Source organism: Ursus americanus, chromosome 7 (assembly GCF_024610735.1).
Source record: "Ursus americanus isolate L20-20 chromosome 7, mUrsAme1.1.p, whole genome shotgun sequence".
NCBI classification, from domain to species: Eukaryota; Metazoa; Chordata; class Mammalia; order Carnivora; family Ursidae; genus Ursus; species Ursus americanus.
The window spans coordinates 15,061,820-15,089,809 of NC_142133.1; the positions used below are offsets into that span (position 1 = coordinate 15,061,820).

At 39.0% G+C, this 27,990-nt stretch overlaps 1 protein-coding gene and 1 long non-coding RNA gene across 4 annotated transcripts in view; one reads left to right on the plus strand and one right to left on the minus strand.

Annotated features, from left to right (window-relative positions):
- SRBD1 (S1 RNA binding domain 1) overlaps positions 1–614 on the minus strand; it is a 197,550-nt gene extending 196,936 nt beyond the window's left edge. The window contains exon 1 of one of the 3 annotated variants that reach the window (XM_045787914.2): positions 472–614. In XM_045787914.2, the coding sequence (XP_045643870.1) occupies positions 472–522 (51 nt within the window). In that variant the 5' untranslated portion in view covers positions 523–614. The remainder of the gene's footprint in view (positions 1–471) is intronic. The other 2 variants (XM_087863365.1, XM_087863364.1) reach the window with 2 other exon arrangements.
- LOC123785894 (uncharacterized) lies at positions 566–27,990 on the plus strand. The gene is made up of 3 exons (XR_006777808.2): positions 566–671; positions 16,472–16,576; positions 27,328–27,990. It is a non-coding gene; the product is annotated as an uncharacterized LOC123785894 (long non-coding RNA).

Here is a 27,990-nt window from a genome sequence, read left to right on the forward strand (position 1 = left end):
GGTTCGAGGAAAGTTGCCTAGAGAGTTCCCATTCATTCATTCTTTTCTTCAAGTGTTATTCAGCGCCTCCTATATGCCAGACACACTGCTAAGGATGCGGTTGATGCAGACCAGGCCATGATGTGCTAGTGAAAAGGGTGCTTCCTCCCCCATTTTCGATAACTTGAGGTATAGAGACAATCTAGGTTTGCCTGGGTTTTCCCATGTCTGCCCCTACGAGCTAAGAGCTAAAATTTGACTGAGAAGACGCGCCAGGTGACACGCGGCAGCTAGGAGGGGTTTTCCGGGTGTAAGGTTGGAAGATACAGACCGCAGACCGTAAAATGTAATGAAACTTCTCACTTTAAAAAGGGATGTTATTTCCCAAACGAGCGCTCCGAACTTTTTAAACTGGCCCCAAAAATACCGGAGCCCAGGTGCCGGGCTCACTCGAGCCCTCAAGAACACCGCCAAGGCGGACGCTCAGCTCACCTTCCCGCCCGGCGAGTCAGAAGGCCCGGGATTCTGTGTGTATGACCGCATCTTCCGGTTCCCGCCGGAAGTTTTTCAAACGCCGGAAGTCCCGCCTCGCTTCTCCCTCACTCGCCTCAGAGGCGCGGCGCTACGGGAGCGTGCTGGAGCCGAGCCGGACGGAGGCGGGGCCGGAGCGAGGATTCCGTGGGAGCGCTGAGGTGGGGCCCTGCTCCGGGGACCGGGGGCGAGCTCTCTCTCCCCGGATCCGGGTGGAGGTGGGGCCGGCGTTGCTACGAACTGGGACCCGCCTCCTTGTTCTTTCTCTTCACAAACACTTTACTCTCTTCGCATCCAGCGTCTTTAAATTCAGTCAAGAATGTTTGTTTTCGCTACATTATTTGTAATTTCCAGTAGAAAAATGAGAAACAAGCACGTTTTATTCTTTCTAAAGTCAATTTTAGTCATCGTTAATGAACTTACCTCAGAGTGTTTTAAGCGTATTTTTAGCATGTTTCTTTATTTCCGAAGCCCCGAGATAAGGGTTTTTGCTCTAGTCTGTGAAAATACCCAATCTTGCCTCTTCTGAGAAGCCCTCACACAGTCCCTGAGGTGCATGCTACTTCAATGGAAGAGTCTAATCCTGGAGTCATCGTTTTCTTACTATGGTCTCTCAGGCAGCATGTACTGCCAAGTACATCGACTTGGAAACCTGGTTCTCTTAGAAACTTACTAGTACACTTGGGCAAATCCCTTTATGTCTTTGAAATTGTTTTCACCCCCTCCCTTCCATCTTACCCCATACCTAATAAGGTACCCATTACATATTAGGAGTAAATACTCACAGAATTAATTTACTCAAGGTAAACGGAGCTCCCAGATACCTCACCTGGAGCAAGAATGAGAAAGCCCTGCCCCATTTCATTTTAAGATTTTTGGAAAGTGCTGTGACTTGAGTCCTAATAACCCGGTGTCCTAGGTGAGCCTTGCTCCTAATCCAGCATTTCCATCCCCCTTCCCACAAAACACAAAAGTAGCTCCCACTTTTTAGTTTGGTGACTCGGAAGTATCTTAACCCCACTTGCACTCCCTAAGCTCCACTTTTTTATTTTCACTAACCCAAGTTAAAAGCTAGAAAGGCCTCCCCAGCAATTCTTCTTTCCCTTTTCCTTGAATATATTTTCTCAAAAATCAGTATTCAGTACAAATGAAAAATGACTTGTTTTTTGGTGATGTGTTTTTTGCCAAACACACCAAACCCTAAACTCACAAAAACAGACAAAAAAATTAGACTGAAAAATTAGGGAAATAAGGCTGTTGGTAGTCTAGATTCAAATTTAGCAGATCAAAACCCTATGGATTTGGGACGCCTGGCTGGCTCAGTCAGTAGAGCATGTGACTCTTGATCTTGGGGTTGTAAATGTGAGCCCCATATTAGTCGTAAAGTTTACTTAAAAAAATTTTTTTAACATATAAGGAAAAAACAAACGGAATTTTTTTAGAAGATTCAGTAGGGCAGCTTTCCATGCTAATGACTTATTTCCATATCTTTTGAGTACTGAAGACCAAGCAAGGTATTGAAATGTCTTATGAGTGGGCCTTGCTACAGATTCACCCAAAGTGAACATAAATTTTACTGGATAATATGTGAGACAGGAAAAGAAGAAGACTCTTTCCGAACAAGTCTATTCAGCTTTATCTAAGGTTCTTGGTGAGTAAGGATCAGTTTCTGAGATTGTTCAGAGGTTCCCCCCCCCCCTTCTTAATTTGTAGTCTTATGTTGCCTTTTGAAATGGTTCCAGAAGGTTTGGAACTGTCTGCTATAATCACAGTCTGCTCCATAATTTCTAGTTCTGAAAATACTAGAGAACACATTACAATTCAGGATTATGGAAAGGGAAACCAGGTCATAATAATCAACAATAATAATTTACTCTTTACTACTCATCTACTTTTGATGTTGAATTGTGCTATACAGATTTAAGGTAGGGGATAATAAAGGTTAAGGTAAAACAATATTTTACAAAATCTTTGACATAATTTCTTCCCTGGAGGAATTTACAAACAAGACTGGAGACTACATTTAGTCACAAGAGGCAGAGATCCATAAGACAGTCTAGAATCAGAGTTAGGTTGTATATCAAAGTAGCCAGAGTAAAAAGTGAGGGAGAAAATAAGGATTAAGCAGCATAATGTTGGATCTTGACTCCTCTATCAGGGATATTTGCCTTTCAACTGGGGAAGAAAAAGGAGTACTAAGCAAAAGTAAATAACTTGTAAGCTTTTAGACATCAGACAGCTGGGAAAAATAAAAGCTGGGGTGGAGTCCTCTAAAATTAATGCAGGTGGCGACCTATCCAAAGACAAGTAAGACTGTCCAGAAAACATTGCTGTGTTGGAATTTTGCAAGACAGTCACTCCCACTAAAAGCTGTCAAAGGAAATTTATAATCACTAAGTATAAACCAGGCCCCACCACAAAAACTGCCCTTTCTCTTTAGGACCTTGCCCAATCTTTTGTTTACTTTTGGATCTTAAGTGCTGAATTTCAAAAAATTCATGGCTTTAGCCTGAAATAATCTGGACTCTCACCTGAGACTTATGCAATAGGGTTTGGGAGTCATGAAACATGTTTTGATTTGCTTGCAGGTTATTTTACTGCTGCAAACCATGCAGCTATCCATATGGTATTCATTGGTATGGTATCACTTGCATGTTATTGTCTTGTGTTTTCAAGCCCTTTCCGTCTGGGTTCTGTCTCCCCAGGGACACTGTAATAATGGTAATGGCTTCTATTCGTGGATCATCTACTTTGTGTCAAGCACTAAGTTAATGCTTTTACATGTATGTGTATTTAAGTCACATATTAGCTCAATGAGATGTTGCTGTTATCTTCTTTTTGTAAATGAGAGGACCATCCAAAGTCACATCAGCTATTAAATTGCAGATCTGGATTTAAACCTAGTACTCTTTTTTTTTTTTTTAAGATTTATTTATTTATTTGAGAGAGAGAGAAGGAAAGACAGGGGAGGGACAGAGAGAAAGGGGAAGAAAGAATCCTCTAGCCAACTCCCTGCTGAACTCGGAACCCGATGTGGGGCTCAATCCCAGGACTGCATGGTCATGACCTGAGCCAAAACCAAGAGTCCATTGTTCACCTGACTGAGCCACCCAGGTGCCCCTAAACCCAGTACTCTTTTTTTTTTTTTTTAAAGATTTTATTTATTTGACAGAGAGAGAACACAAGCAGGAGGAGTGGCAGGGAGAGGGTGAGGGAGAAGCAGGCTCCTAGCTGAGCAGGGAGCCCAAGGAGGCAGGGCCGGGACTTTGGGATCATGACCTGAGCTGAAGGCAGATGCTTAACGGACTGAGCCACCCAGATGCCCCTAAACCCAGTACTCTTAAAGACATCCAATATACCACCAACTCAAAGCAAAGATCTTTCCTTTCTCCACTGTGTTGGCCAGTGCAAGACAGAATCTTTGAGATGCTCAGGAACTATTAAATCTCTAAATAAAGTACTATCTACCTACCTAGGACATAACAAAGCCCTTCTCCCCCTTGACTTCAAACTAATCAAAGTTCCTTGGGAACAAAAATTCTAAATATAGATGCACTATATTTTGCACCCACTAAATTGTAAGGTACTTGGATATAAGTCTTAGAACTAAGTCTTAGTCATTTTGGTCTCCCCTTCTCCAACTTCTCCCTCCACCCACACAGTGCCTAATAATCTTGACAAATAATAGGTACTTAATGAAATTGTAGACTAACTTGTGGCTGGAAGAATGTGCCTGGAGTAAAAAATAAATAAAATCCTTCCTCATACTATGAAAGTAATCTAAAGCTGCCATGCTGGGTTACCTTTTAAAAACTCAAGTGTACTTTTGGAAGCTCAAATTTTTGTCCCTGAGAGTCAATCACTTAGCAAAGGTAAATGAGTCTGTTTCAGACTAGAGAATGTATAAACTGAAACTAAGCCCTAGTTCATGAATTTGTATATTAGCCTTGCCCATCCACTTTCCCATTCTTAGAAGCTCTCATTCCTAACACTGAAACTCATTGTCTTCAAAAAGCTTCTCTCAATAATTCACCGAGAAACTTAGAGATTTCATGCAAAACATAAGAGATTGGTAAACAGAGAGGGGACTGCCTCTGTTTTCCAAATGAGAAACAGTGTTAGGTGAGCTAGACTAGGCTGGTAGTTGGGTTCTCAAACTTGGCCTCTCCTATTACTTTTTCAGTCTGACTGGGAGCAGCAGCATAATTCTAAAGTGCTAGTCTAGTGCTGAGGACATTGTTCTAGCCCAGAGTAAGTATGTCAATCTTTTGTGTAAAAGAAAAAAAAAGATTCAAGGGATTAAAATCCTGAGTTTTGATAAAATATTGAATGGATCTTGAGGAGCCATCAGTTAAGCCTGAGAAAATTAATTGTAGATTTTTCCAGGAAATAGATATCCAGGCATCATTCAAAGGGATTAGATACATTTGACTTATCCTACATGAAGTGAAATTATGGGACCAACATGTTGAACTAGAATATAAGTTTGCTTTGGCTGAAAACTGAAATTTCTGGTGTTTTGTCCCACTTAACTTTTTTTTTTTTTTAACAAATCCTCAAGATATTTTGTAATGAATGCAATTAAAAGCAAGATTAAGGGATGCCTGGGTGGCTCAGTTGGTTAAGCGTCTGCTTTCAGTTCAGGTCATGATCCCACGGTCCTGGGATCAAGTTCCACATCACGCTCCTTGCTGGACAAGGAGCTTGCTTCTCTCTCTGCCTGCTGCTCCCCTTGCTTGTGCGTGTGCTCGCTCGCACTCTCTCACACACACGCACACGCACAGGTGCACACAAATAAAATCTTAAAAAAAAAAAAAGACAAGATTAAGATAAAAAATAACTGAATAATAGATGAAATACTTTATTGCATGGTCCTCTGTTCCACTCATCACCTGCCTGGCAAATTCAGTGGCTAAACAGTTCAATCCGTTGATTCATGAGCAAATATATTGCACGATTTTCTCATGATGAGTTTCTCATTCTCAAGAAGTGTCCAGGGACCCCCTCAAAGGCCGAAAATATCCATTAAACAACCTGAGATCTAAGCATAGAAGCCCCACAGGGTTCATTAGGATCCTAATGATGGCATGGCTGGTTGGGTTGCAGGGAAGGGATGAAAGGCAGCATAGTGGGGCCAAATTTATTTTGTTCCTCATCATAGGGAGGCATGCCTGGAGACTGTACATCAGAACTAGGTTTTGTTTCTAACACCTTTGGTTTATCTTACAGCTTAATATGCTGCAACTATCCTGCAAAGTGCTTGCTAGAAACACTCATCCAGAACGCCTACAGAGTTCTAATACTGGAAGTTTCACACGCTAACTGGAACTCAAATTCAGAAAAGCATGTGTGTCAGATCATTTTATGTCCAAGTTTGCCCTTTTTTTTTTAAATCAGGTTTTTGAGTATAATTTACATAGAGTAAAACTCAACTATTTTATTCTGACAAACACGTACAGTCATATAACCACCACCACAATCAAGATATAAAACATTTCCATCACCTAAAAAAAAAAAAAAATGCCCCTTTGTAGTCAGTCTCCCCCCTCCATGCCCTGCAACCACTCATCTGTTTTCTGTCTCGATAATTTTACCTTTTCCAGATTGTCATATAAATTGAATCATACAGTAAGTTGCCGTTTGAGTCTGGTTTCTTTCACCTAGGATAATGCATTTGAGATTAATCCATGTTATTGCATGTATCACTGGGTTTTTTTTTTTTTTATTGCCTTAGCAGTCTATTGTGAATGTACTGCAGTTTGTTTATCCATTCAATAGTTGATGGACATACACTTATTTCCACTTTTTGGCTATCATTAATAATGCTGCTACAAACATTCATGTACAAATTTTTGTGTGAGCGTATATTTTCATTTATCTTGGGTAGATAAATAACCTAGGAACAGGGTTGTTGGGTCATATGGTAAGTGAGTGTTTAGTTTTATAAGAATACTAAATTGTCTTCCAAAGTAGCTGTACCATTTTGCATTCCCACCAGTAATGCATGAGAGTTACAATTGCTCCATACCCTTGCTAGGACTTGATATAGTCAAGTTTGTTTGTTTCTTTCTAGCCCGTAATAGGTGTGTAGGAGTATCTCATTAGAGTTTTAATTTGCATTTTCTTAATGACTAATGATGTTTATTAGTAATATGTTTATTTGCCACCCATATATCTTTTTTGGTGAAGTGTCTGTTAAAATATTTTGACAATTTTTAATTGGATTTTTTGATTTGTGAATCATGAGAGTTCTTTGTATACCATGCATACTAGTCCTTTATCAAGTATGACACTTGGCTTTAAGAGTTTTAAGTTATCACAGGCGGTTGCCAGCATAATAGCACACAGAAAAATGATTTCTTCTCTGACCACAAAGAAAACTCTGCCACAGCCAAGTGTTCTTCAAGAGGCTAGCTAGCAGATGGTATCAAAACCACCAACATTTTTACATACATGAATTTTTCTGAAACCAACATCACCGCAGACAGAAAACATTCTTTGTAGAAAAATGACCTAATTTCATGGTGAAAGATGATCACCCTAAAAGAATGGTTTAAAATTGAGAAGGTGATACCCACAAGATTTTGCAAACAATGTGGGAAGTTAGTTAAGCCATAATGTTCGTACAGCATAACTGGGTATTTTGTTTAGACTGAACCATGATCTGAATATAAGAAAATCTAAACAGTTTACCAAGAAACTTCTTAGCATAAGTAGGTATTGCATATATAAGGGCCTTTGATAACTTTCTGCCATGAGCTTTTGTCCGTTAGGAGAACCAGGTCTATAATTCCTATAACTTCAGGCCTGTTTCTAGAAACTACTAGCTAGTGTTTCCCAAGTTTTAATGCACATAAGAATCAACAGTAGAGCTCCTTTTAAATGCTGAGTTCTGGTCCCTAGCCTCCAAAATCCCAATTTAATGAGTTTAAGGTGGTATCTACATGTGTATGACAACACCAGGTGATTCTGATGGGTTGTTCAATGCATTACAGAAAGATTGGCCTGATTCTTACTGGGCACTTGGTTTACGAAAGTTAGAGGACTGAGCTGTAGCAGGTTTCTAAGTGTAGTGTTTTGTGATACTTAACCCTAAACTTGCCCTTCCAAAAGGTAAACTAGATATTCACAGTTCCTACTAGCCACACTGACTACTGTGGTATGGATTATTAATTGAAAATAGCTTACACTTACAGATTACTTGATATTTGTAAGATACTCTGCTAAATACTTTATATAATTTTTTTGTTTGTTTTAAAAAGTAACCCTTTGAGGCAAACAGGTGTTACAGTTATCCCCATTTTAAGATGAAACTGAAGCTTAGAAAGTTTAATTCACCCAAAATTACAGAACACAATTAAATATATGTATCACAAACCTCAAGAACTAAAAAATACATAGTTATATAAAAGTTATATACCTACTTCAACTAAACCCATATGTATTAGTTATCCATTGTTGCATAACAAATTAGCCCAAAATATTATTTTAGTGCTGTAAATATTTTAAATAATCTGGTAAATATACTGGATGAACTGGAGTCCAGAGAGACAGAGTCTGAATAAGTAAGAGTACATGTTCAAAGATATATTGAAAATAATGTCTGGGGAAAAAAAAAAAAAGAGATGTCTGCAGACTATTTCATTATATAGTAAAAATTTCCAGTTACAAGATAAATAAGTTCTAGGGATGTAATGCACAACATACTGAGTTTAATTAACAATATTATATCGTATATTTGAAAGTTACTAAGGGAGTAAGATCTTTAAAGTTTTCATTGCATGAAAATGTTTTATGTTGGTTGCACATTAAACAATCTTATTAAAAGGTAAATTTATATAAAACTAGGTCTATCCTAATTCTAGGAGGTGTTGTATCTGTATCCTAAAACACAAACCACTGAAAATTGTTCATTTCACTGCTGGGCCTTTAAGCTTGCTTCACCCTGCACCAGCCTGCCTATAACAAGGAACCACAAATGCCAACAGGAATTGATGGTAATCACCCTGAATCCTGCTCTTATCCACATCCAACCAGCACTGGCTTTGATTCCATCTCCATCAAGCTTGAAAGCTGCGACCCTAAAAATTGTACTTCTATGTTAAACTTTCTGAGTTCTTTTCGAAATAGGCCTGATATCTCACCTCTGCACTGGTTATCAGTTATTGTTTGCCACCCAGGATTGCTGGGATAGATTTTGCCTACTTGAGATTTAATACTATGTTTTGTGTGTATAAAACATTCAGAGTGGTCTGGGAAGTGGATCTTTGCATTTCTAAATATCGTCAGCAACAGGAATGAATCAGCCATGCTGTTTTAATGGCATGCATAACTGCCAACATCTTAGAGTCATTCATTGCAGTTGCTTCCTGGTTTATTTAGCAAACACCATGTATGAGCTATCATGGTAACCCAGTTGTTGCCAAGTGCACTGGTGCCAATTAAACTATTTTTCTTCTCTTTTCAAGATGTTTCTCTCCTCATTCATATAGATGCTGCTAGATGTTCTGCTGGAAGTCAGAATCTAACAAAAACAGAGCATGTTATGTATTTACACCTTGCCTCATGGAACAGATTTATCAGTGGAAATATCAAGGAAGTGATGAGGGGAACAGCTATATTGAACTTAATTTTAACCAACAAATATCTGGTTGATGATTTACAAGTGACAAAAATCCTGGGCTAAAGCTGGAGTTAATGGCTGGCTGGGCACCATGCTGGACTCTGGATGAGGAGTGATGTGTGCAGTGGCATTGCTCTTCCTTCACAGTGCTCATTGGCCGTTACTAGGAACAAACACAAAGCTATATACAAGTCTGAACAAAGTAGTGGTGTCAAGAAGACTCATGTCCAGTTGCAATTTTTAAAATCTGAATTTATTATTCAAACATTTTATTTGTTAACATATGATTCAAAATGCAAAATATACAAAAAAGGAATGTGATAGAAATTATTATCTCTGTTCCCCAGCCACTTAGTACCCATCCCTATGAGCCACCTATGTTACCAGTTTCTTGCAAATCCTCCTAGAGAAAATTCTTTGCATATGCAATCAAATGTATACTTTATCAAATCTAGGATACCATTGATTGCATACAAGATGGAATTATTCTGTTTATATGCACTATATATGCTTTTTATTATATATACTACAAATATAGTACATTATTAAAATACTACAAAAGAATTTTTTTAAAGCTCTGCCGGTTAAACCATGTCTTGTTGTCAATTGTACAATGAATTCTAACTTCAGAGACATCTAAAATGTGAAAATCTGTGCATTTTATAACCAATAAAATATGGTCTATTTTCTTCCTTTTTTTTTTTTTTAATTTAACACAAAAGATAGTAGCCTATGTTTTTGATTTTGTACCGTGCTTGCTTCACTTAACAATACCTCTTGGAGCTTATTTTGTATCTAAGGCATTTCTTTCTCCTTTTTTATGTGGGAGCACTATGAAAAGTGGGGTTTAACCAGTACGTCTGAAGTCAGAAAGTAAAAAAGGAAGGAATAGGACACTCTTTAGAAAAGATCATGAATAAATAGCAGAGGACCGGAGAAAAAACCAATAACCCTAATTTTGTTTCTTCAAGGATAAAGATCTTCAAATTGGAAAGTGTAGAACAAGTATCATGAAGAAAGACTCAAGTTTGCCATAAAAGAAAAAAAATGCTAAGATGATATGTAGTCAGTTTATAGGAGTTAAAGTCTCCGAGTGTGCACAAATACAAACCATAGCACTAAAACACATGGATGTGACAAAATCATTTTTGAGAATCACTATAAAATATGGAGGAAAGAAGAGATGACTAAAAGTTTTTGCACAAGTGGAAAATGTAGATTATAGGAAATACAGACTGGCAAAGTTTTTCATTCACAAAACGTTTTAAAATACATTATTAAAAAGATGGTTTATTAGCATTTAAAAATAAAAATGTCATACTATTTTTAAATTTTAAAGAAAAAAGAGGTGATTAAAAGGTCCCAGAATAGGTTTGCTAGAAATCTTATGCCACAGCCAGGTTGTGGCTATGGTGTGGGGGAAAGAACTAAAGAGACACTTGTTTTGCCAGCAAACTAAATGACTGCATCCTGTCAACAGTCAAGTGACTATTCCCTTCACCTGTGCTCTGAGTGACCTATAAAGAACAACAAGTATGCATTGTGTGTCAACTACACTCAAAAGAGATTCCCCTCCTTAAGAGAAAGAAAGAAAGAAAGAAAGAAAGAAAGAAAGAAAGAAAGAAAGAAAGAAAGAAAGAAAGAAAGAAGAAAGAAAGAAAAGAAAGAAAGAAAAGAAAGAAAGAAAGAAAAAGAAAGAAAGAAAGAAAGAAAGAAAGAAAGAAAGAGAAAGAAAAGAAAGAAAGAAAAAAAGAAGAAAGAAAAGAAAAGAAAAAGGAACAACAAGCATAATTGGGTAAAAATTGGAATTGAAATTGAATTCAGATTCAGATCCTCTCTCTGATACTACCTAGTGACCTTGGGCATGTCAGTTCATCTTATTTTTCTTTCTCTAAAATAAGGAGATTACATTTATTAACTGCTAAGTTTCTTCTAGTGAATTATACTTTATAACCTGGTTGTAACTGTATTAAATAAACTATATATTTTAACTATAATCTGGAGAATTTGGAAAGTTTGGAGTTTGTTGATGTAAGCAAAATGTCTGATGTCTGTCATGAAATCTTTGTGGAAGTGATGAAGAAATGCGTATTAGATTTCCCCATAGTTCCAGTCAGACTGGCATTTCTACCCTGTGTTGATTGATAAATCATAAGATTGGGAGAAACAGGATACAAAATCATCTCATACTACTTGAAAAAAAATCTCTGAGATCAGTAAAAGGAAATTTAATAAAATTGTCCTTGAACTCCTCTATTTCTAACAGTTTGGAGGTTCCTCAAAAAATTAAACATAGAGTTGCCACAGGACCTAGTAATTCCACCCTAGATATATATCCATGAGAAATGGAAGATGTGTTCATATCAAAACTTACACATGAATGTTCATAGCAGCACTATTTGTAATAGCCAGAAAGTGGAAATGACCCAATTGACCATCAGTTGATGAAAGGATAGATAAAATGTAGCATATTCACACAATGGAATATTTTTCAACTTTTAAAAGGAATGAAGTACTGATATATACTATAATATGGCTGAACCTTGAAAACATAATCCTAGATGAAAGAAGACAGACACAAAAGGCCACATATTGTATGGTTCCCCTTACATGAAATGTCTACAATAGGCAAGTTAATACAGACAGAAAGTAGGTTGTTGGTTGGCAGGGTATTGGAATGGGGCAATGGGGAATGACTGCTAATGGGTATAGAATTTCTTTGGGCAATGATGAAAATGTTCTGGAATTAGGTAGTGGTGACAGTTATACAATCTTGTGAATAAATATCACTGAATTACACACTTTAAATGATGAATTTTACAGCATGTGAATTATATCTTATTCTAAAAAATTAATTTTAGGGGCACCTGGGTGGCTCAGTTGATTAAGCGTCTGACTTGGGCTTGGGTCCTGATCTTGGGGTGCTGGGATCAAGCCCTGCATCAGGCTCCTTGCTCAACAGGGAATCTGCTTCTCCGTCTCCCCCTGCCCCCTCTCCCACACGTACTCTCTCTCTCAGATAAATACAATCTTTAAAAAAATTAATTTAAAAAGCATTTACAGAAATTCAGTGCCAGAGACCAGACTTCATAGTTTTATATGGTGAAAGGAAAACAGATTTTGAATTGGCTATGAACTCATAATAAATCAACAGACTGAAATGGCTGCTCAAGAAAGTATGCCATTTGGGTTTCATCAACACTTATTGGGGACATTGAGAATTGAATCAAGCATTCCCAGGATCATCAGAAAAACTTTGTAAGTGGCTGTTATCTTCATTTTATAGAAAAGGAACCTGAAGTTAAGTAATTTGCCCAAGGGCACTCTGCTAGGAAAGGGAGAGTCAGACTTGGAACCCAGTTTAGCTGACTCAGGGCCTGTGTACCTGACCACTACACCCTCTACTTGCATTAAGAAAAGATGAAAAGTCCAGGGGCACCTTGCGGGCTCAGTTGGAGGAGCATATGACTCTTGATGTCAGGGTTGGAAGTTCAAGCCCCACGTTGGGTGTAGAGATTACTTAAAAATAAAATCTTTAAAGAAAATAAAAAGATGAAAGGTCCAGATCAAGGGATATGATAGCCTGACAGCAAACTGCACTGATTGTACTTAATCTTGGCCATCGTGAGTGACCAGCTTTGAAAAACACACTGATGGTTTTAAATTACGTCCACAAACTTTTTAATGGTGCCTTCAAAGGTGAAGCCAAATTTCCCTCCTTGAGTGTGGATTGTGCTTAGTAACCAGTTTCTATAGAATAAGAAGGAAGTAATAGTATGTCATTTTTATATTAGGACATAAAGCATATTATAGCTTCCCTCTTGTACTCTTTCTTGGATCAGTGTATCTGAGGGAAGCAAGCTGCTATGTTTTGACAACACCTAAGCAGCCCTGTGGAGAGGGCCACGTGGTGAGGTACTCCGGCCTTCAAGAACTGAAGCCTCCTCCCAGAAACCAGAAAGAACTTGAATGAGCCTTCTTAGAAGCAGATCCTCTTGGTCCAGTCAAGCCTTCAAATGATTGATTCTTTTTAGGACTTTATGAGAGACCCAGAGCCAGAACCACCCACCTAAGCCATTCCTGGATTTCTGTCTCTTTCTTTTTGTAATGATGAAAATTTTCTGGAATTATACAATAATGATAGTAACGATAATTACACAATTTTGTGAATATGTGAAAAATCACTGAATTGTACACTCAGAAATGGTGTAAAATGATATACACTTGTAGCTTTAAGCAACTAAGTTTTAAGGTAATTTGCTTCATGGCAATAGATGACTAAGACATACACTTTAAGGGACACTGAACAAACCTAAGTGTGAGCCAAGAAAGACAATCAGGAGGGCACTAAGGTGTGAAGTCCTATCACGTGTAGATTGCACTGAGGTGCTTTTCATCTGAAATAGGAAAGTCCGATGAGGACCTGGCTTCTGAGTGCAAATATCTTCCAGTTGGATGACATCAGCATCATGGCTAAATAAAACATCCCTCGTCATGTCCCATCCCTCAACAACAACAAGTTGGCATCCATCCTTGGACAAAAGTGCCTTTTTAGGAACTGTGCAATCCAACACCATACGCAAAGGAGTCTGGGAAGAGTATTGGCCACATGTGTGTCAGGTAATGGACATACAAACTTCAGTCCCAGCTGTGGATGCAGTGGCCTGTGAACCAGCTCCAGCCCTTCTTGACCATAGTCTCGGAGCCCTGGAAAGCATTGTCTCAGACAATCACTCATGGATGAGATAGTGTTTGTGGAAGTCCAGCTGTCCAGCAGAGGGGTTCCAGCATACCTTTGAAGAAAAAAAAAAAAAAGAAAAAAAAATATATATATGAGTTTGCATGCATTGGTTAGTAAAGACTGGAGAAGGTAATTGCTACTTCAAATGCAAAGACAAAAGTGGAAAACTTCAAGAAACATGAAAAATCAAGGAAACGTGACACCACCAAAGGGCCACAATATAGTAACTGACCTCAACAACATGAAGATCTGTAATTTACCCGATGAATACAGAATTCAGAATAGCTGTTTTAAGGAAATTCAATGAAACTAAGCTGATTTTTTAAAAAAGATAAACAAAATTGACAAACCTTTAGCTAGACTAAGAAAAAGAAGATTCAAATAAAATCAGAAATGAAAGAAAAGACGTTATAACTGATACCATAGAAATAGAAAGGATCAGAGAAACTATTATGAATAATTATAAACTAACAAGTTAGACAACCTAGAAGAAAAGAAGGAATTCATAGAAGCATACAACCTACCAAGACTGAATCAAGAGAAAACAAAATCAGAATAGACCAATAATGAGTAAGGAAACTGAATGAGTAATCAAAAACCTCCCAACAAAGAAAAGCCCAGAACCAGATGGTTCCCCTAGTGAATTCTACCAAACATTTAAAGAATTAATACCAATCTTTTGCAAATTCTTCCAGACAATGAAAGAGGAGGGAATACTTCCAAACTCATTTACGTGGCCAGAATTACCCTGATACCAAAGCCAGCTAAGAACACTACAAGAAAAGAAAACTACAGGCCAGTATCCCTGATGAATATAGATGCAAGAATTCACACAAAAAAATTAGCAAAACAAGTTCAGTAGCTCATTAAAAGGATCATAAATCATAATCAAATGGGATTTATCCCTGGGATGCAAGAATGGTTCAAAATATGCAAATCAATAATTGTGATACACCGCAGTAATAGAATTAAAGATAAAAATCATATGATCATCTCAATAGATGCAGAATAAACATTTGACAAGATTCAAACTCCTTTTATGATAAAAACTCTCAAATTGGGTAAAGAAGGAATGTACCCCAGTATAATAAAGGCCATATATGATCCCCACACCTAACATACTCAATGGTGAAAGGTTGAAAGCCTTTCCTCTAAGGTGAGGAACAAGACAAGGGTGTCTGCTCCCACCACTCCTGTTCAGCATCATACTGGAAATTCTAGCCCGAACAGCAAGCAAAGAAAAAGAGAAAAAACATTCAAATTGGAAAGGAAGAAGTAAAATTGTCTGTGTTCTCAGATATTATGATCTTATATGTATTAACTCCTAAGGACTTTACCAAAAAAACTGTTAGAACTAATCAACAAATTCAATAAGGTTGCAGGATATAAAACCAACATACAAATATCAGTTGCATTTCTATATGCTAACCACAAAATATCTGAAGAAGATATAAAGCACACAAGTATCTTCCAGCCTACGGAATAGGCAGAACTTCTCTATGTAACTCCAGGAGGAAAAAAAGAAAAAAAAAAGAAAAGATAGGTTTGGATTCTCACTTATGAAGCATTTGGTAACAGTCATAACTGACCCACATGAGAAAGGGGCCCTTTAAAGGAAGTTACCAGAAGGGTCCCAGCTGAGTCTCGATGGCACTGTCAGAAATGTGTATGTTCCTACGTGGGAACAAAGGATATCTTCTTAGGGACAGCCAAAGTTATTCTTCTCCTACCACCCACCCTCATGGTATAGTATCCTATTTTAGGATTCTCAATTGCAGCTTAGAGCGGACCACAGCTGAGCTGTTAGTGTCAATGGATATTAAGAGTTGTTCTCTTTGTATCAGACTACAAGCTGTTGGAGTTCAGGATCTCTGACCAGTGCTGAATGCTGAGCAGTGGTGACAGCTAACATCCTGGTGGGGCAAAGATTTTCACAGTGGTATTATTTACATCTGCACTACCGACTTCTAGTGTTTTCACTGCGGTTTCACATATCTTCTCTCTTGTTTGATATCAACACTGTGAGCAGGTGGCAGCGATGACTCTCCTCTTTTATGTGGATGAGGACACTGAGGTTCAGAGTCATTTAGTAATTCACTCCAAATTGCACAGCTTTGGAGTTTGGTTAACTGGTCAGGCAGGGACTTAGAACCTGGATCCAGTCCATATCCTAAGAGAAATGTCACAAGCAAAGCTGAACTACAGGTAAATAGCTCCTGCTGGGTGGTGACCTGCAGAGTTTTTGGTAAACTTCAAAGCTAATTAAAGCAAACAAGGCAGTGAAAGAAAGATTAGTCTTAATGCATACACCCAGAACAGTTTTCCAGAGATAGTCTTCCACTTGCCTCTTCTGAATTAAGCTTATTCATGGAAGGAACAAGTGTGGGGTTGCTTGATTTGAAAATAGGACAGTCAGACAGTTTCCTTGCGTGGAACAGGACAATTATCTTCTAAGGAAGATAGGAAGCAGTGAAAAGGAAGTATGATTTCCCCCAACTGTGGGGTGCAAGAGAGAAATCAGTGATAATAACCAGGGGTTTAAATTGGGGGTTTAAAGCTGTATTCCCGTGGTAAGCTTAACCTTTTTCTCTTAAAAGCTTAGCTGGCGCTCCCTGGGAAATTCATAAGGATCGGAGGGAAAGGGGGCCTCTGGCTCTGTTCCTAGTTGCACCAACCTGAAAGCTAATGGCACAGTTCAAACAGTGAGTATACCTCTTCCAGGGGAGTGTGTTCTACAGACAGGGAGGGTGGATTGGGAGCACAGGGGAAGGAGAATAGGAAAAATCAATAGTACTGCCTCCTTTTTCAGATAGACTTTTGGCTCACACCAGTACTAGTCACCAGACCTGGGTTGAAACAAGCCCCAAAGCCTGAGGTAGACCACTACTCTTATCTTTTCATTTCAGAGTAATCCATGGTTCCAGGGTAACTGAGAACCTCAGGTCTCCAGTGAACCACATAAAAGGTCTGTGTCATTTCATACACAAAGTGGCATTTTTTCCTTAATTAGCCTAGACACATTTCGTCAGAGAGTTGATTGCTCCTTTCCAGGGACACTGAAGATGTCCTGCGGCCTGTGGTGATAGAATGATAGAGAAGCATGAATCTAATGCTTCTCTCATTCATCTTTTGCTGTCAATCTTGAGCCTTTCTCACTTCCGCAGGGAAACAGCAGTTTCTTGTGTAGAAAACATGGGTTTGGGAGCCAAATAGGCCACAGTGAGTCTTGTTTCTATCACTTACAAGCTATGTGATCATGGGCACGTTATGTTCCCTCTGAGACTCAATTTACCCATATATAAAACATGAATACTGCTACTACTTACCACATACAGTTCTTGTGAAAATTGAATAAGAGCGTGTGTGTAAATAACACAGGGCCAGGCTCAACAGTACTTGCACAACAAACATTGGTTCCTTTTCCCAAAACTTTTATTCCTAGCTCTTTGCCAGAATCTTCAACTATGTCAGTTACCTGGTCAGAGTCACCTGGGAGAGTGAATCTACCAAACGTGTCCTTCTTCTTATAGAAACTAGAAGGCTCTTGGAGAGACTGGGCCCTGAGTTGTACCCCAGGATGAGAAAACCTTGTACTGAACAGTCTACCATACTGTTTCATCTGGCTTCCTGGGTTGAAGGGCATGCATCTGAAAGACAAGGTCAAAGTGAGGAGTCAGGGTTGAGATAAAATGTGTGACTAAAAGTTATGAGTGCATCTTGGAGTATGGAGCAAGGCACAGGCTAACTGGCCTACTTAGGGTCAAAGTTGGGACTCTGAAGAGAAGCTGACCTTTGTAGAGTCAGTGAACTCTTCTTTATGACCTGAAGACTTCCCTTTCTTGGTGTTTACTTCATTTAATCATTCATCATTCAGCAAGCCCATGCCACTTATCTTAGTTTCCTGTGGCTATACCATAAACTAAGAGTTTTAAAACACCAGAAATTTTATTCTTCCATAGTTCTGGAGGCCAGAAGTCTGAAATCAAGGTGTCAGTAGGGCCTTACTGCCTCTGGAGGCTCTAGGGGAGAATCCTTCCTTTCCTCTTCCACCTTTTGGGGGTTGTCCTCATTTTTTGGCTTCCTTGGCTTTTATGGCCTCATCATTCCAATCTCTGCCTTTGTCTTTACATCACCTTCTTCTCTATGTCAGTCTCCCTCTGCTTTACTCTTATAAGGATATTTGTCATTGAATTTAGAGCTCACCTGGATAATCCAGAATGATCTCCTCATCTCAGGATCTTTAACTTAATTACATCTGCAATGACCCTTTTTCTAAATAAGGTAACAGTCACAGATCCAAGGATTAGATTCCAGAAATTAGGAGGTAATCCTATCTTTTGGGGGGCCACCATGAAACCTCCTTAAGCCACCCAAATCCTTGTAGATTGCTGACCAACTGATTCAGGACAACATGAGCCCAGGTATAACTCCTTCCAGGCATATTTGCATTGTAAATATTTTAACCTAAAAGAAAAAGGCAATTCTTAATTTAAAAGGAAAAATAATCACTAATAGTGGCATTTTAGGCACTACCAAGGAACTGTTTCTTTCTTTTCATCATTTTCTTCCCAGAAAGCTCCTCTGCTTCTACTTCTTGCTGTATAGCTTTGTATTATATGTTCAGTCCTAAACTAATCACAGGTAAGGGGATGCTTTATATTTCCCGAGGTTGGCTTAGACCCTTAGACTGATCAGGAATTCACTCCTGGGGCTGGGGAAGTGGGGGAGGCCCCAGCCTCTGAGAAACCCATAACTTCCCATCAAAAGCAAAACAAAACAATCTCAACAAGGAAGTAGGGGTTGCTGAGTGGTTGTTGGAAGGCAGCCACCACTCCCATGTGCTACCCCCTTTCCCATAGCTGTAGGGCTGACCCCTACCATTCACAGTGCTCCCCCACATGGAACATACCTAGTTGGGGGCACTTGGCTGGAAGGAAGATACAAAAAAACATTTGGCATTTCTGCATGTGCTATCCTGATACTTCTGAAATGCCAGAGGCTGTGGGAGAAGGCCTTTTAATGACAATCAACTGGATCTTTTAAAAGTGTTCTTTCAAAAGACACCTACCTTGTCATAAGGCAAATAACCCAGCATGTCCACTAGGTATTTTTAAGTTACTGAGGTTTCAAAGCACCAGGAAAGAAAGCTCTTTTCAGAAATCAGGATGTCTCTTTGGAAAAATGATTCACTATTCAAATATGTCTGAAAACAGGTTGGCAAGAAGTTAGAGGGAAGAAAGACCAAGATATCTGCATTTAAATCAGCTTATAAAAAAATAATAATAAATCAGCCTGAAGACTACAGGGGGATTAGCCGTATCTTACTTAGCCTGATTTTGAACCTGTGACCTGCTGGTAAAGGGTAAACCTTTTCCTTCCAGAGGAAATGTCAAAACGGCAATTTTCATGGAGCAGCTCCTGCTCTTGAGTTAGCCAGGAACCTCCCTTTCGCTAGCTCTATATTTGTTTTTATTTGCTTGTATTTGCTTTTGATACAAATTACACCTTGTGAGGTCCTGTCTGGATTGTTCTTGTCTTGTTATTACTCTTACCTTTCAAATCTACCTCAAATTCCATCAAAGTACAAAGTAGCCTCTGGGCATCCTACCCACTGAGCAGCACTGATAAGAGTTTAAGTTCAGGCAGTGGAGCACTGGAGAAAAACTATTGCCTCATTATGAAGTTGTACTGTCATGGGATGTATCTTACCTTACTCATACTATTATGCCGGAGACCTCAAACTGGCAGCCTACTGGCAATGTCTGGCTTGCAGATTTTTTACTTTTTAAATGAATTGCCTACATTTAAAATTATAAAAATGAAAGTGTTGGATTCAAATATTCTGTCTCTCCCACTCCCACTCTTTCCTCTTCTAGGACTGTAATTGTGTGTGTGTGTGTGTATATATATATATTGTATATACAATATATATAATACATATTATATATTATATATATATATATCTGTTTAAAGTTGTTCCACAGCTCAGTGATGACCTTTTCATTAAAAAGATTGTTCTTCACCGTGTGTTTCATTTGGATAATTTTTATTGCTGTTCTTCAAATTCACTCAGTTTTTTTCTTCTGTGATGTCTAATTTGCCATTAATGTAAATGTGGTTTTTCTTCTCAGATATTGTAGTTTATATCAGTAGATCTTTGATTTGGGTCTTTTTAATATTATCTATCTCTATTTAACCTTTTGGACATAGGGAATTCAGTTATACTAACTTAATGTTTTTGTCTGCTAATTCTAACATCTGTGGCCCGTTCTTCATCAGTTTCAATTATTTCAATTTACTTTTCTCCTCATTATGGGACATATTTTCCTGCTTCTTTGCATACCTGGTAATTTTTCTTAAGTAGGCTCCACAACCAACGTGAGGCTTAAACCTATGACCCCAAGATCAGGAATTGTGCTCTCAACCGACTAAGCCAGCCAGGCACCCTGTATACCTGGTGGGTTTTGATTGGATGTTAGACATTATGATTTTTAACTCATTGCACAATAGATATTTTTATTTACCCTTAAATATTTTTAAGCCTTGTTCTGGGGTTCAGTAAGGTTAGTTGTAAATAGTTTGATCCTTTTGGGTATTCTTTTAAAATTATTAGGCAGAACTGGAGCAGTGCTCAGTCTAGGGCTAATTTTCCCCACCAATAAGGCAAGATCTTTCTTAGTACTCAATGCTCTGTGAATAATGAGATTTCCCATTCTGTATGATGGGAAGAGGCACTATTTCTAGCACTGAGCACTGTTCCTTCTACTCGTCTCAGATAGTTCTTTCACAGGCAGATTGTTTCCCCACATATGTAATACTAATCGGTACATGGATGAAAACTTTAGGAGTCTTTTTACATATCCTCTCTCCAGTACATCTCACCTCTCCAGGACTATGTCATACAACTTTTAGCCACATGGTCTCCCAGACTGTCAGCTGTATCTCCTCAGTGCAGCAGAGCATCAGGCTCTATCTTGATTCTTCCTCATTGAACTGTGGCCTGGAAACTCTCTCATGGCATTAAGCTGTCAGTCATAGGACTTGCTTTGTTTGTTTCCCATCTCAAAGGGCTTACTCTTCATTACTACCTGACATCAGGCATCTTAAAAAAAAAAAATCATTGCTTCATATATATTGTCCTTTTTACGATTGTTTTGAGGGATAGATAAATCCTGTCCTTGTTATTCTTAGTTGGAAGTGAAAGTTTTTCTCTTCTTAAATTTCATTATTTATTTACATTTCACATAATAAAATAATGCACGTTTAAAATTCATTAAAAAGTAAATCTACAGGGGTGTTTGGATATTTCAGTTGGTTAAGCATCAGACTCTCAGACTCTTGATTTCGGTTCAGGTCATGATCTCAGGGTCATGGGATTGAGCCCTGCATCAGGCTCCACGCTGGGCATGGAGCCTGCTTGGGATTCTCTCTCTCTCTTCCTCTCCCTCTGCCCCTTTCCCCACCCCCATTCACACTGTCTCTCTCTCTCAAAAAAAAAAATAAATAATAATAATAAAGGCCGGTACTTCCAGTTCCGGAAAGATGGAGTAAGTAATTGAAAAACTAGACAGAATGCTTGGAGAAGCCATCTGAAGACTCTGAAAAGTAAATAATAGCAGACATATGTGGAAGGAAAGCAGAACCAAAAGTACTAACGACCTGGCCATGAGTTCTCTTTTTTCTTTCTGTATCTCCCAGTCTGGATTCAAACAAAAACCAAATCCCCAAACTGTACCAGCCATGTCCCAAGGAAAACCTCTTTTTGGTTTGAGGAGCACAAAAGGGGACAGATCTGAATAGCACAGTAAAGTCTTTGAAAGTTGAATAGACATCGAAACATAGCCCATAGAAGACAAATTGGAACTTGCACCCTGAACTTAACAGGCTTATTGCCTATTAAAACAGACAAGTAAACAAAAAATTTATATTCTCCATGGGATTTAACTGAGACACGGAATCTTATAACATGATATTCAAAATGTCAATTCAAATGTTTTGGATCCAATTCAAAATTACTCAACTTATGAAAAATCAGGAATAGCTCCATAACTAACAAAGGAAAAGACAACTGATACACACCAATCTCTAGATGATGGCAGATGTTGGAATTATCAAAGACTTTAAGGAACCATTTTATTCATGTTCCAATAAGTAACTATGAATACCCTTGAAACAAATGGAAAGAACAAATTCAAATTGAATTTGAATTTTAGATAAACAATGGATAATTTTTAGTATAATTATATTCCATGCAGTATTTGGGATGTTATAATGCTAAATATTCATTTGTTTTTTATCTTAAATTTAAACTTAACTGGATGTCCTGTCTATTATCTGGCAACCCTGTAGGGCCCAACTGATTTTAGAGACTTAAGGCATAACAGGACTTTTTGTAGATATAGGGAGACTGATTCTAAAATGTATGTGAAAAGACAAAAGACCTAGAACAACCAAAATAATGTTGGAAAAGAACAGAGTTTGAGGACTCACACTATTCAGTTTTAAACTTAATCTAAAGAGAAGTGATTAAGATAATGCAGTATTGGTGAATGTGTAGACCTAAATAAAATAGACCTATGGAGTAAAATAAGAGTCCAGAAATAGATCATCACAAATATGATCAATTGATTTTTTAAGATAGTTTTATTAAGATAAAATTCACATCTATAAAATATACTGTTTTAATCATTTTAAAGTGTACAATTAATGATCAATTGATTTTTGACAAAGGTAGGAAGACAGTTCCGTGGGTAAGGGATAGTCTTTTCAGCAAATGAAACAACTAGATGTCTATATGCAAAAAAAAAAAAAAATGAACTTCAACCTATGCATCAGAGTATTTTATAGAAAAATTAACCTCAAATGTATCATAGATCTACATGTAAAACCCAAAGTGTAAATTTTATATTTAAAAATCATAGGAGAAAAAGACTGTGACTTTTGAGTTAGGCAAAGAGTTCTTAAAAATAAAAAACCGGCCCATAAAAGAAAAAAAATTATGAATTGGACTTCATCGAAATTGAAACTTTTTTTTCTGCAAAAAACATTGTTAAGAAAATTATAAATATGGAGCAAATATTAACAAATCACATATCCAACAAAGGACTTGTATCCAAAATACATAAATAAACTTCAAAACTCAACAGTAAGAAAGCAACCCAGTTTAAAAAATAGGCAAAAGGTCTGAAAACACTTTAGCAAAGAAGACATAGCATGGCTGATAAGTACATGAAAAGATGCTCGACATCATTAGTCATTATGAAAGTGCAAATTAAAACCACAACGAAATACCCCTGTACACCTATTAGGATGACTAAAATGCAGCCAAAACTCTAGTGGGGATGCAGAACAGCTGGAACCCTCAGATCTGCCAGTGGACACTCGGAAAACAGTTTGGCAGTGTTTTGTTTTGTTTTGTTAATTTTTTCTTTTCTTTTTAAGTTGTTGTTGTTATTGTTGTTGTTGTTGTAGGTGAGAGGTGGTAGCTATGGCAGTTTCTTATAAAGTTAAGTATATATTTACTATATAATCCAGCAATCCCACTCTTAATTACTCTATATTATATTACTTACTCTATATTAATTACTCTTAGGAATCAAAAATATACACGAACGTTTTTAGCAGCTTTATTCATAATCACCAAAAAAACTGGGAACACCCTAAATGCCTTTCAGTGAGTGAATGGCTAAGTAAAACATAGTATACCTTTTCAATGGATCACTACTCTGGGAGAAAAAGGAGCAAATTATTGATACACTCAACAACATGGATGAAGCTCAAAGACATTCTGCTACGTGAAAGCAACGAGTCTCAGAAGGTTACATATTGTATGGTTCTGTTTACACGATATTCTAGAAAAGGCAACACTGTAGAAATGAAGACCTGATCACTAGCTGCCAGAGCTTAGGCACGGGAGGCAATTTCACTACCAGCGGTAAAACAAGGGCATTCAGAGCAGGTAATGTCACTGTTCCATATTCTTACTGGGGTGATGGTTATACAAATCTATACCTGTGTTAAAACTCAGAGAAGTGTATATGCACACACACATACATTTTACTCTTTGTAAATAAAAATGATACATATAGTGCAGATGTGTGCCCAAATGTTTACAATGTTAAAGATGCCATCAAAAAGTTTGGAAGTGGTTTGGAGTGGAAGCAGGCCCCTCATTTTACAGTTGGAGAAACTGAGGCCAGAAAGTGAAAGTAACGTAAGGCCCAAAAAAGTATGAAGCAACCATAAAAGTGTATTTTCTCTTGGGAACTATCTCTGTTGCCTGTCTTTCACCCCTAGCTTACCCAGCCAGGTTTAATTTGGCCTCTTTTAATTAAGGAAGTTTCTAAATTCAGAGTTTTCTGTAACAGACAGAATGGAATCATGGTTATGTGTACCAGTTAAAATCGGTATGAATGAAAAACATATATACCCTATTTTATAGAGTGTGCCTTAAGCACGATCCCCGCTCCTGATGGACAGCCCTATGGCTATTACGGGAGATGTTTGCAGGATGCCAGAGACTGCAAAACAAAAAAACAAATAAATTGGTGGGCACTGGATCTAGACCGCTTGTGTCTGAAGGCAGGCTGTGCTACCTACTAGCAGTGGGACCCTGGGTACATTACTTAGTTTTTCTCCATCTCCATTGCTTCATCTGTAAACTGCACCCCAATATTTTATGTACTGGTAAGAGATTTTAAAAATCTCACCAGCAATTATAGTATGATACAGTCCTTATCTTGGATATAAGATGTTAAAATGTGATTTTAAAAAAACAGCATGTCTTAGAATTAGAGATAATGACAATGCTTATTCCACTGGGTTGTTTTGGTGACTTAAAAAAAAGTTAAAATTAATGCCTGGCATATAGTTCTCAATGAATAGTTGTTAGCTATCATTATGATTATATTGTTGTTATTATTACCATTACTACTATTACTATTTTAAGAAACGAATAACGGAACTTGCATTGTAATAAATTGTAAAACGCCCCTCCCACTCCATTCTGCCTTCTGCCTGCCCCACTCACTTTGCTGTTGAATTTTGAAGCTTTGGCACATGCAAACACAAAATGTGTGGACGCCACCAGAGGAAAAAACATGAGAAACATTTACCACTTCTCAATTTTTGTTAGAGAAAAACCACAATGACACTCTACATGTTGTGTTGGCAAGGTCATTTCTTGCATTGGCACATACTCTGGTTTCCACGAGATGAGGGAGTCAGAGTGGGAACTTGAACTAACGGAGCAGTGTGTGTGTCAATCTGGCACTGAAGGACAGCGTGCAGGAGGCCATGTGTAAGGTGGCAAGAGCATGGACCCAGCCTGCATTTCTGGGTTTGCCACTTTGCCAACCGTGGCATGTGGCTCAATGCCATCTCAGTTTCAGTTTCTTCTCTGTGAGACAGAGAGAAGTAATGACTACTTTATAGCTACTGAGGGATACATGTAAATAAGAGTTCCAGTTGGGTTAAAGGGCTGGAAAACTCAACCATGGCTGCAAAAGGAAGCTGGTTAGCCACATGATTTCTTTCCTTATTATTTATATTTTTATTCAAGTTCCTTGAATTTGTCCTGCAGTCCCCTATCTTATTGTAGGAAGGAGCAGTGTATAGGGGGATACCCCAGACCTGGTCCCAGGGCCATTCTTTTTTTCCCTTTCCTTTCCTTTCCTTCCTTCCTCTTTCTTTCTTTCTTTCTTTCTTTCTTTCTTTCTTTCTTTCTTTCTTTCTTTCTTTCTTTCTCTCTCTCTCTCTCTCTCTTTCTTTCTCTCTCTCTTTCTTTCTTTCTTTCTTTCTTTCTTTCTTTCTTTCTTTCTTTCTTTCGGGAGAGGGAGAGAGGGGGGTGGGAGAGCAGAGGGAGAGGGAGAGAGGGTCTTCAGCAGGCCCCACGCCCAGCACAGAGCCCAGTGTGGGGCTCAGTCTCACAACCCTGAGATCATGACTTGAGCCAAAATCAAGAGTCAGACGCTTGACTGACTGAGCCACCCAGGGACCCCTCAGGGTCATTCTCATTAGGGTGCTGGGCCCAGCATAAATTCCTTTGTGAGCTTGGACCCTGCACCCAGACCTTGTTGTTCGGAGCTACCTGGTTAAAAGACTCTAAATAGCCTTGGGGGAACTGTCAGCACTGGAGATAAAAAGGATTAAAAATGAAATGTTCCTTAGGAAGTGAGTATATAAAGAAACTTCCTGAGAAGTCCTCAGTGCCAGGTACTGTACCTATCTGTAATACAATATCCATCGTTATTCTAGAAAGTAGAAACTCCTTGTTACATTTGAATAAACCAGATCCCATTGAGAGGCAGTTATGCCCACGATCCTATAAACGAAGTCCCTGAGCTTCCAGGCTGGATTCCACCCCATGTGGCACTATGCTGTAGTGACCGGCACTTAATACCAGCCCGTTCGGATTGCCCAGGTGACAGTGCTGAAGGCTCTTAATGAAAACCACTAGGTCTGCTAAGCACTAGCTAAACACCCTTTCTTCCTTTCATTCTTTCATTTAACACCTGTCTATTGAGAGCCTCGCCTGTGCTCTAGACCTAGGAATACCCCAGGGAATCTGACACGCAACCCTGAACCTGGGAGTTCGAAGAGCGATGGGAAAGACCACAGGTAGACCCGGTTTCATGTAGCCCGAACTTAAGCAATTTGAAAAGCCCTCTTTAGGAAAAAGAATATAAAATTAGCAAAAGGGTCCTGGAAGGAGCAAGGGAGGGCCCCAAAATTTCAGCTGTATTAGCTTCTCTGCAATTTTGCCTTTGGGGGAAACCAACAAGCAGACCTGCACTGGCAATAACATGCATTCAGGGCTGAAGGGGGAGCAGAGGAATCTCTTGGGAGAAATGCCATCTAGGCTGAGACCCCCGTCCCCAGGATGGGGCAGGGAGACCTGGCAGAGGGAATAACAGGGCACACGATCCAGGTGAGAGGAAGAAGCTGCCACAGTTTTCAGGGAGTGAGGAGAAAAGCACCTTTTTTCCTTCCTTCACTAGACCCCACGGCACCAAAGTGCAGGCCTCTGAGTTGCCACATCCTAGGAGTTAACAGGATTTGCCCCAGGCAGGGTTTCTGCCTTTCCTGCCAGCTGCTTGGAAGATCTCAGGTTCCAGGAGAGGACGCCAAGGCTTGGTGTCTGCACTCTAAGAACACAAGCCTGCATTGGCATTTGTAGAGATAAAACGATCCAGCAAAGCTTCCTTTGTCAGAGGTTAACCTGAAGGCCAACAGGTTCCAAGCAGGAAAAGATATAAGAAGGGAGGAAGGAGAAGTGGAGAGAGACTGACTTTTAAAGTAAAATCCTTCAGTGAGATAAGAACTTGAGAGACATCTATCCTAATCCAGAGGGAGGTGAAGTTAGTACCCCCTCCACAATCAATCAGCAGGGTGCCCTAGTAGCTCTAAGATTCAAAGGATGGTGTTCTGAATACGCTTATTTCCTCTCCTGCAGCCAGTGCCTTGCCTGCTCCACCACAGTGTGAATGTACCCGCCGCCAGGACTCCTTCAACCCTCACAATCCTGGGCAGAGCGTGGATGGAATGACCTGCACATTGGAGCCCGTGTCTCTGTGCAGCGCGCCAGCTGGATCAGCAGCCTGTGTCCTGCAGGGCGATGAGGCCTTGGAGGTTCAGTTTACCCAGGAAATTCCAGACCAGCCCCCTGCTATGCCTTGACCACCACACAGAAAAGGTTGGTAATGTTGGTCATCCTAGGGAAGCCCCTTCTAGGCAACCAGGTTTTGCTCTGGGCTCTGCTCCTGTGTGCACTTCACCTTCTCTGAGTTACTTTTTCTTCTCAGTTACCCCGTCTGTAAAATGGGAATAAGGATACTCGCCCTGAACTTGTGGTTGAGAAGGGAGCAATAAAGGGAGGATAGATCCATAAGCTCCCTAAGAAGTTCAGAGTACAGAATATTATTACATTTGAAGTCTCTGCCTGGTTGCTCACTCGCCACCCCACACTTTCACCCCACACGGCACTGCAGCACCTCCAAGGTCACCTGAAAGGAGGACCCTGACCAAGTTCACTTGTGGGTTGAGAATGAATCTTTCTCCCAGGAAACAACAGGTGATGTCTCCTCCTATGTCACACCTGCACTAAAGATGAGAGCAA